This window comes from Oculina patagonica, unplaced genomic scaffold (assembly GCF_052425735.1).
Source record: "Oculina patagonica isolate OP01 unplaced genomic scaffold, crgOcupat unplaced605, whole genome shotgun sequence".
Classification (NCBI taxonomy): domain Eukaryota; kingdom Metazoa; phylum Cnidaria; class Anthozoa; order Scleractinia; family Oculinidae; genus Oculina; species Oculina patagonica.
Genome location: NW_027558477.1, coordinates 1 through 10,384, shown reverse-complemented (window position 1 = coordinate 10,384; position 10,384 = coordinate 1). Strand labels below are relative to the sequence as shown.

Below are 10,384 nucleotides of genomic sequence, written 5' to 3'. Positions count from 1 at the left end.
TAACTTAAGGTCGCGCAGGACCCTTGCTCATTAATATATTCATTAGCCAAATTTCTTGTTGGAGTGCTGTCTTGTAAAGCTTTAATTCACTACTTTTTGAATATCGATTCCTCTAAAATTTAATAAGGATACTCAAGGATGATGGAATTACATCATGATTGTCTTTTTACTGAGAGATGACCGTTGTCTGTGATGTTACAAGCCCTTAAAAGTTTAACTGAAGATAATGCGATTTTGTGTCCAAGTTTTCAGCTAGCACAGCGCACCACATTAAATGATTATATAGCCTAGTGATAAATCGTAACTTCTTTTGTGTTCCCACTAGAACGAAATTTTTGATTTCAAAAACTGCTACAAGTTAATGGCTTCTAAGAGAGTAAAAATGTGAAATCTAAACTTTGAAACATGCTATCTTCATTTTGAGAAGGAAATTTAAAAATTCGCTCTAGCCAGAACACAATAGAGTACACCAAGTGTATGTTCCTCGCGAATCAACTCTTGAAATTCTATATCGGCGGAGAAAACTTGGACACAAAATTGCAGGTTTTGAGGCTTCCGAAGACCTTCCGAGTCGATGTTTACAACAACGTGTGCTTTATTTAAAGCTGTGAATCTAATTATGATAATTCGCTATGTTCCAGCGCACGGGATGCGAGGCTGAGAACAATACCGTGTAATTACTTGTACAAAGAACTCTGAGAAAAAAATTCTCATGAATATTTCGTTTGTTGTCGGCTTCAGTCGTCGCAGTTCGTGCATACTCTTTAAATAAATACATACATAATGATTTCAAGGGTCCTGCGCGACCTTAAGAGCAATAAAAGCAGCACTAGCCATACACTTGTAATTGGTGCCCAAATACATTCTAAAACGGAAATGTCATACGTTGTAATCTAAGAATATTCACCAGAATAAAAAAATTAAGAATATTCAGCCTGGGCCAGAAACACAATATTCTTATAGAAAAAAAAAGAGTGTATTGCATACCTTGATGGTGGTACAGCCCATCAGAATACTATGGAAAGGCATCGACAGTCGAAGAAATTATTCGTATGTCTTACTGAGTACTTTCACATTTAACATTCAGCCTTAAAACATTTTTTCAGGGTTCAAATCAAGCAAGGAGAAAAGATTTTGACTGATTCTGGAAACATCTACAACACAGCACTGACCGGCGGGAGACTGGGCATGTTTGTTTTTGGCCAGCATGACGTCATTTGGTCTAGACTTGAAGTGCGCTGTTCTGACAGGTGAGTCCATCTGATTGGTCAGCTACCATGCAGCTCACACATGACTTGAAGAATTCAGGCAGCATTCTAAATTGTAGTATTTTTCGAATCTATTCATCCAATTAATTTTGCTTGCGGCGAACGGAAAGAAGCCTTTCCTAATTGTCTATTAAATATTACAACTGGTTATGAAAAAGTCAAACTGAAGACAATTCGAAAAAACGATATTTAAGTGAAAAGCTCATTAACGATGTATGTAATATTCTTAATATCTTATGAGAACGACGCAAATGCCTCGTTTGCCTGTCATTGTGGAAACGTAAATGACAACTACGCTAGTTTTTGCAGGGAAGTCTTTATAATAAGGGACTGGTCAATAAGTACCAGGGGGGGGGGGGGGGTGGGCCGGAGCAATTGCAAAAGCGGTAGCTCGAAAATTTGTGATCCACCCCTTCCTTCTGGCTCAAAACCCACTGACCCCTGATAGGTGGTTGATAATTACATGACCCACCCCCTTTTGCTCAAAAAAATTCATTGTTAAGGGATCAATCATTTCTTTATCATCTGTAAGGGGCTGGAGATGTTTGATTTGATATCAGCTTTTAAAGTGTGATTCCCTACATACACCACCCTCATTCTCCCTGATGGACACTGCTGTTCCATGAACGTCTTTTTTCATTTCTTAGCACACCAAAGAAGGATGAATTTCTCACTTCTTATTCTAGTCTTTTAAGTTTTCAACATATTTGTGTGTTAAGTCCATGAGAAAATTTAGACACAAACATATGTGAAAAATGAAACAGTGCGTAATATACATTCATAAACAATTATTAAATAGTTCATATTTTTATGTAGAAATTGATAACAGAAAAAAAACCAGTATATCATTCATATTTGCAAAGTGTTTGAGAAAACAGTTTACTCAGGCTGAAGAGAGACAGGCTAAACTGATGTTATGATCACAAGCCATCTAGGGGGGTCAGGGGGCATGCTCCCCCGGGAAATTTTTATATTAGGGCCTCCTGAAATCGCTAGAAACTCATTTAAAACTGCTCACTTCGACAAATTTATCAATTTATACTTGTATAAATAAGATGACCCACCCCCTTCGTGTAAATCAAAACTACATAACCCATATACTTATTGACCAGTCCCTAAAATGACTTTATTTCAGTTTCGTAAGGATTCGCATTTGAACTTTGTTTTACATTGCATTCATGCATCTATACACTGCTCGTAACAAATACAGTTGTACCGATCGAATTACAATTGAAAATTCTACTTTGTCTTTTCTTTTAGAATTAACCAGGCCCTGATGTTTGACGGTGTAGATGATCACGTGACATTACCATCTATTCATGCTTTAGGCTTAACAGACAGGTATGTAAATTAAACCACGTTTGTGTTGCCTTTCGCGTGTGTTCTGGAACATTTGCTGGTGCTTATTTTTGACTATTTTTAGCTATGTTAACTACCCTATTCTTTTAGTTTTACCATCAGTGTATGGGTCTTCATGGCAGCGGACTACCCCATGACGGTCATGCCTATTGTGTGCAGTGATGACGGAACACTCTGTTTATATCTTAACGACAGGCAAGTATATGTATTGCTGGTTTGCGAGAAAACTAAAATAAAATCATTCTAAAATATTTGGGTCAGTTAGAGCGGTTTCCGATTGAGCGTCTTAAAAGCAAAACCAAAGTAATCACTCTGGCCAGTGGCCAATCACATAAGACACAGATAATCCAGTGAACCAATCAAACCGCGAAGCAAAGACATGTAGCCGGCACGAAGCGTGGGAAAACGTGTATGAGCGAGTCACGTTTGGTTTTACTTCAGATTGCATGATTGAGAAAGTGGCGCGAGATTTTTGAACCAATCACTAAGCGTGGTGATGCAAAATCAAAAGGAATAACTTTCGACAAAAAACCGCTCTGCAAAAGCAAAACCAGTGATAAGCTCGGGAAATGTTGCGTGCGCCAAATGATGATTGGTTTTGCTTTTATTTGCTGCACCTAATTGGTCAAGGAGACAGTGTATGCGTCAACCAATCATGGTTGACGGAGGGTCTGAATGGGGTTAACCGACTAGCGACAAAGGGCGAAAAATATTACCGACTACCGACAAAACGAGGAAAAAATTACCGATTAGCGACAAATATATTCTAACCGACAACCAACATGGTCCGATGTTATACAGACGTTTGTATTCAGAAAGAACAGCATTTTGAATTTATGTCTAACTTAGAAAATGTCTTGTTCAGAAGTAACCACACCAATTCAAAATTTAGTCAATTATAAAGTTTCCTGTCACCTTTTCGTGCAGTAGCGGAGGTTCATTTGTAGAACAGTGGCCGGTAATCGAGGCCTCAAGGCGTCCCGCTGTTGTATTTGCACTGCGCGTTGGTTATTTTATGGGTGTGGTGACAGGCCGTGAGCGGGATTGTTTAAGTGATTGTAAGGCGAGGAGGTTGCCATCGAACGCCATCGTAGCCGGGTTCCGTTGGAAAAAATCTCATAAAGGTGTTTCCAAGCTAAAAAAAACATCTAACGGAGTTTTTAGGGCTAAAGGAGCAGGCGCATCAATTTGGCATTGGCGGGTTCTCGCTGAAGTTATTTCGGCTGGCGAAAACGCTTGCGGGAAAAATGCGAAAATTTGCAATTGTAACGGATGGGCAGTGGCTGCCAGCTTCCAAATTAAATATCGGATGAAAGCAGCAGTGAGCTCAACGGTGTGTGGAACGTTCTATTAGCCGTATTAGTTTTAGTGTGCAGCGAAGTTAAATGTTTTACATGTTAAGTTCTGTAGTTAAGTATTAAGCTCAAACATTAACGTGGTTAACCTTTGGTTCCACGTTTTTTATTTGCTGTTTTGTTGAACGGAATGTTTGTATACACCGTCCATTTTCCAGGAAAGCAAAAATTGAAAAGAAAATTCCCTTACAAATAGAAGAAGCGAGTAAAAGAGTTTATAAGCATCTTTCTGTTGTATTGGTAAATGAATAACACTGCCTTTAAATTTATTCTTTTATGAGAACGGTCCAAATTTTAGTTTCGCTCGATGTGTAAGTAATATTTGACGAGCATTTGCTGATGCAAACTGATTTTATCGGTACTAGACGAAGTACAACCAAATAATGAATTATTACAAATTTTCATATCGTCTAGAGTTTAAAGTCTTAAAACTGCGTAAATTAAATAACAAATATTAATAATTAACTTGCACTTTTAATCATTAACTGAGATCTCAGGGAGACTACAACAGTAAAAAAAAATTAAATAAATAAATAAAAGAATATTATTCACGTGGTTTCGTTCGTTTTCTGTGTTGTTTTTCTTTATGCGTAGTCGATAGACCCGACAGCACTTGTCAATTATTATTAAGAAAAGAGAAAATTTGCATATCTGAAATCCGCTCGCGCACAAGACAGCTCAGCATACGACAACAGTGCTGTCGTGTCTATCGACTACTCATAAAGAAAAACAACGCAGAAAACGAACGAAACCACGTGAATAATATTGTTTTATTTATTTAATTTTTTTTACTGTTGTGGTCTCCCTGTGCTGAGATTTACCCACAACCGACAAAGGTCGAAAAATTTAACCGACAACCGACAAAGTAAGGAATTTTGAACCGACTACCGACATGTGGACCCCCCCATTCAGACCCTCTTGACGCATACACTCGTAGCACGAGTTTTAGGGATTAGCGATGGCAAAGCCAAAGGGTCACCTCTTTTGAATTTTACCTCGCTCTGATTCTCAGTGATGTCAATTTTTATTTGATGTTTTGTTTCTTATTTCTTTAGACGTATTCACGGTAACCTGGGAAAGTCTTCTGTAGAGGGAAGTGAAATTATAGAACCAGAAGAATGGCATCATCTTGTGTTTCGATTTGATGCACAAAGTAAATGTTTTTTCCTTGTTAGGTTGTAATTGCATGGTTGGTAGTACAGGGGTCGTTGGCGCAGTTTTTTATTACGATGATGGTCGAACGGAGTGGCAAGTAGACGCAAGTTTTAAACTTGCGTTGACTTGCGTTCCTATTTGGCCAGGACTTGCATGCACTTGCGTTGACTTGCGATGACTTGCGTTCACTTTGGTCGGGATCAAATTTACACACAAGTCAACGCAAGTTTTGCTGCTTACTACAAGTACTGATTGAGTCCGTTTGGCCAGCAAACGTATGTGTGTACGCAAGTTCAATATGCGACTACTTGCGTACACCTGCGTTACCGTTTGGCCAAGGCTTTATGACTAGAACTGTACGAACGGCAGCACGGGATGACTTGGAAAAATGGCTGGTCGACGCGAGCAATAAAAAAGCAAAGTCAACAGATAAAAAGTTGAATATGTCAAACTTCATTGCGCGATAAAAGCTTTCGAAAAAAGCGGGAAATACAAACAAAATAAAATGGCACTGTGTAACCGGGACTAATTTGACAAACAGTGCGTTTTTGAAAAGACGACGACGCTAAAATCGAAACTAATATCGTATACCAAACAAGAGAGGATTTTCTCTTGGGTGAAACCAACATAATCTTTATTGTAGGTTTAAGCATGTAGGTTATTTCATTGACAAGCTGTAATTTCTCTATCCCAACCTATGAGGAAAACTGACCACAACTTCGGACTAAAAATTTCCCTCGCTATCGGTTAGTGAGCCTTCAGGAATATCTATTCCTGAAGGCTTTCTTCTTAGCTTAATCAAAGTTAAAGAATAGGTGGATAATTGCTACTCTTTATCTTGTTTTAGGGCACGAAATCGAAGTTTTTGTGAATGGATCATCGGTTGGAAAACAAATCGACACCACACCTTATTTTTGGGTAAGAAAAACAGTGCTCTTTATTTGTGATCTCGGTATGTCGACACATGAGATAGATTATCCCTTACCACTCTTCCTTTCCCTCTTTATTTTGCAGTCTCCCAATGTCAAGCTTTTCGTGGGGAGTGATAAAAAAGCACTTTTTAAATGGAACAATCGATGACGTAAGTAGTTGATATTGAAACTACAATAAAAAGATTCCGATACCAACTTAGACATTCGTAATACATTAGTGTCATAAGCCAATCTAAGCCTGAAGCCGACAGAAATATGCAATTTGGGCGAAGTGTGGAATTAATAACGTCAGCAAAAACGCGATCTTTTGTTAAATTTTGGTTTTACGTGGCAGCGATTAGCCAAAAACTGAACAAAATTACCTTCGTGTTACTTGTAACAACAGTTTTCATGTTTTTAGTTTTATGAACTGATTATAGAGTTCGGTTGTCACTTGAAAGGTACTCTAAATTACTGAAATGACAGGTCAATTAATTTAACTATTGGTCCATTAATCGATAGTTTTAATTTTCCTACTTGCACTTAGCTTCCCCTATTCTTTGCGCATCAAGAATTAAATTTGAGACTGTTATCGTTGTTTAATCCACAGTTGACCTTTTGGGGAGTAAGAGTTCCAGACAATGAAATCATCGATTACATGAAGTTAGCTGGATTGACGTGGCCTATCCACAAGGGCCTGGTACGAGCGCACTTCAACATGGAAGATACTTCCGGCTCTGTTATATTAGACCAAGGAGGCAATGGTTTTCATGGCAACCTCGTTGGAAGGCCTGTCTTCGTTCCGGTTAGTAGCTAATGATATTGATGTAATTATTCAAATGTGTACAATAGCTTTTGGCACAAGGACTATTAAATGTTCAAGCAAGCAACCGTCGACGATAATGGCACAAGGCCAACTACACAAGTCATTGTCTTCTCCTCTATAACGTAGGTAAGGTTAAGTCTGCGTTCGAACCTAGAAGCCCATCAGGCCGAAACTTATCCCAGTTTCAGTAGCATGAAGCGACTAGGAGTATTTCTACTCCTCCCCCCTCCCCGCAGGGTTACTTCAAGCAGTAAATTCACAGGTACTCATTTAAACACCTGGGTGGAGAGAGGCACTGTGAGAGGAAAGCGAAGGAACACCACACAATTACCCCGGATAGGGATCGAACCCGGACCGCTCGATTCGGAGTCCAGCGCACTAAACATTAGTCCACCCCGCGTTCACTAACGTAGGAAAACCACTCGTGTATTTTCAGTTCCCTTTCTGTTTCTTCAATACCCTGGGTAAAGGTCAGCTTCGAGCCAAAGTGGCGCATACTGCCGGAGCTTATCCCGGTTTCCTTAGCATTAAGCAGCTAGGAGTATTACTACTCCCCCCTGGATGGGATGCTAGTCCATCGCAGGGAACCCCCCAGCATTATTTCGCCGGTACCCATTTATACACCTGGGTGGAGAGAGGCACTATGAGAGTAAAGTGTCTTGCCCAAGAACACAACACAGCGACCCCGGCCAGGGCTCGAACCCGGAACGCTCGCTCCGGAGTCCGGCGTGCTAACCATTAGGCCACCGCGCCTCCCTTAATACCCTGGGTGCCAGAGGTTTTTCTTGTGTGGTTTCCGGTGTCGGTGATCTCTCTAGAAAAATCCTCTGGGACCCAGGGTATTTCTTCTATTTTTAGGTGTGGGAAAATTCTCTCATTGTTGTCGTCGTCTTTTTCCCTTTTTTAACAGAGCACCGTGGACAAGAATCGTTTTGTGATCTCGTATCCTAACAATCGACGAAGGAGAAACATCCGAACTACTTTGTTCAGTTCCTGGGCGAACAGACATTCAGAACTTTAAAGACTTCTTCGTTTAGTTCAGCTTTTTGGCCAAACGGATACAACTGTCAGATTCAACTGTGAAGCTGGCAAATAAACAGGCAGAACGCTAGGAATCTGATCGCGGCAAAACAACGAAACCTAAGGAAAGTTATGCTAAACTCTTGAGAAAAAAAAACAGGGCCGGAGAGCAGAACTTTAGGACTTGTCAGAAAGCATCTATGCTCAATTTTTTTTTTTTTATTAAAAGTAATATTTATTTTAAATTGTGTAAAATTTCTTCAATTCCTACGTAGCCTGCGAGCAGGCTTTCTCTTCGGGGGCAACGAAAGCGCTTCGGGGGGTGAGTTTCGCGAGTTTTCTCGCCGAAACTCGCGCCTTCGGCAATCGCTCGTTGCCCGCCTCGAAGCGCGTACGTTTCCCCCGAAGAGAGAAAGAGAGTCTGCTCGAAGGCTACTTCCTACCAAACCATTTTCCGTTGTTTTTATTTCCCCGTTCGTCCATTTTCACTTATTTGCGTGTCGATACGTGTCTTTTCCACTCCTTAATTACACTTTCCTCGTCGCACGAGGAGTTGTAGGATTTGCACTCGGAAAACTGGATTTTTCCCGCCTGTCACATTACGTCATCGCCATGTGCTCCCATCATGCGTCAGGAGTAGGGCTTTCCACAAGTTGCTCGAGATTTCCCAAAAAGTTGCCCGTAATTTCTCAAAAAGTTGCTCAAAAGTTGCTCCAAAAATCCAAAAAAGTTGCTTCTGATAATAAAAGTTGCTCGAAAGTTGCTCTAAAAACTCCAAAACGCAGCTTCTAATCAAGAGAATTTCTCTAAATATATGCTTATTTCCCTTTTAGGGTAAGATTTCTAAGCAGTTTTATGCAATTTTACAGCAAAGTATCTAAATAAAATATTAAGTGGAAAATTTTTTAAATATTAAAACAAGGATTTCCTTAACTAAGAAAAATCGTGAAGAAATCAATGACGTCATGTTTGATTTAATGCGGAATGAGCCATAAGTTGAAACGTCTTCAGATGTTCCTCGAAAATCTTCGGCAAACTTCGTAAATCTTCGGAAACGTTCGTATTGCCTTTGAACAACACTCGGATAAACTTCGGAGATCTTTGGTATGGAAATTGCTCAAAATGTAACAAGTTGCTCATGAGGAAAAAAGTTGCTCGAAGGGGAAAAAGTTGCTCGCAACACGAAAAGTTGCCAAAAAGTTGCCGAGCAACTTGTGGAAAGCCCTAGTCAGGAGCAGGACATTGAACTGTTGTCGGTCCGCCAACATTGACCGCGCGTAAAAAGTGTAATGCAGTTGCGGCGTTTAAATTAAAAGTCTTTGAAGCTATTCTGTGACACCGCGGTGCACAGACGAAATGCAAGAGAGCAATTCCTTACCTTCACACTGATTTGTTTTAGACAATCGTTTCCTTTTGTAGTAAAAACGTTGACATCGTTAGGCTATTTTAGTGAGGCGTCAATCGACATTTTTCCGGCGCGAAATGAAATGTGAAATGACTGGTTTCGTTTCTCTTCTGAAAAGTGATCTTATAATAACCGTGACTTAAACTATACAAATGTCTGTGAAGTGATGAAAGAGTTTTAAGTTACCAAAAGTGACTTGGAGTTCGATTTTGAGGTCGCCGTAAAATAAGTGAAAGATTACGAGCTGGATAAAAGTGAAATGACCATTCTCTTTTCAGTGCACTTTCTTTTTTTACATTCTTTTAACCCAGCGGCTGTCTATTGGCAAAGCGCGCGATCTGATTGGCTACACAGACGTTAGGCTAGTGGTTTCACTACAACGTTTTGGACATTTTATGGCGACATTTCTATGGTCTATAAGAGTGTGGACCATGGAAAAATATGGTCGATTTGTTTTACACAATAACACCGAAAATTAATAATGGTAATAGGACTGAGTGGAGTCCAACTCGGTCTGTAATCATACGAGTGATTAACAAAATCGGACGACCGCGATTTGTTTAATCACGAGTATGATTACAGACCGAGTTTACTCAACAAAATGCACAACAACAGCGCGCGTAAAATGACACAGTACGTTTATTACATAAATGATCATTTTCTGAGGTAATCAAAATACAGAAATCAATCCGCGAAATCAGACACGAGGCTGCGCTTGAATGATTTTTTAAACATTCAAAACTGGAGAATCGAGACTGCTCTGAATTCGATAAGAGGAATAATCGCTTTCCGTTTTAAACAGAACGATTCAACCGCTTTGGCTGTAGTTTTCCATAGTTCCTTAAAGAGTAAAGTTTTTTATATTATAAGAGGGGGGCAAAGGGTTTATGCGTGACACGTGAAAAGGGCAAAAATTAGTCCGTGACGCGTGAAAATAGGGCAAGAATTAGACCGGGACGCGTGAAAAATAGTTAGAAAAGAAACGTGATCCGTGAATTTTGCTGTTTCAAGTATACGTGACACGTGAATTTGGTTAAAACTTGAGCGTGAAATGGGATCACGAACCCCCCTTTTGGTACCCTCTT

The 10,384-nt window shown here is 39.8% G+C and overlaps 1 protein-coding gene and 1 long non-coding RNA gene across 2 annotated transcripts; both read left to right on the top strand.

The window, feature by feature from the left end:
• Window positions 1-1,087: 1,087 nt before the first annotated feature.
• LOC144641007 (uncharacterized) lies at window positions 1,088-6,799 on the top strand (the record flags this gene model as incomplete). Its single annotated transcript, XM_078500069.1, has 7 exons — window positions 1,088-1,250; window positions 2,529-2,609; window positions 2,718-2,822; window positions 5,038-5,135; window positions 5,985-6,055; window positions 6,152-6,218; window positions 6,659-6,799. Coding segments are annotated over 6 exons (584 nt in total), but the record flags the coding sequence as incomplete, so codon positions are not given.
• LOC144641006 (uncharacterized) lies at window positions 3,660-4,208 on the top strand. Its single transcript, XR_013568479.1, has 2 exons — window positions 3,660-3,906; window positions 3,950-4,208. It is a non-coding gene; the product is annotated as an uncharacterized LOC144641006 (long non-coding RNA).
• Window positions 6,800-10,384: the final 3,585 nt, after the last annotated feature.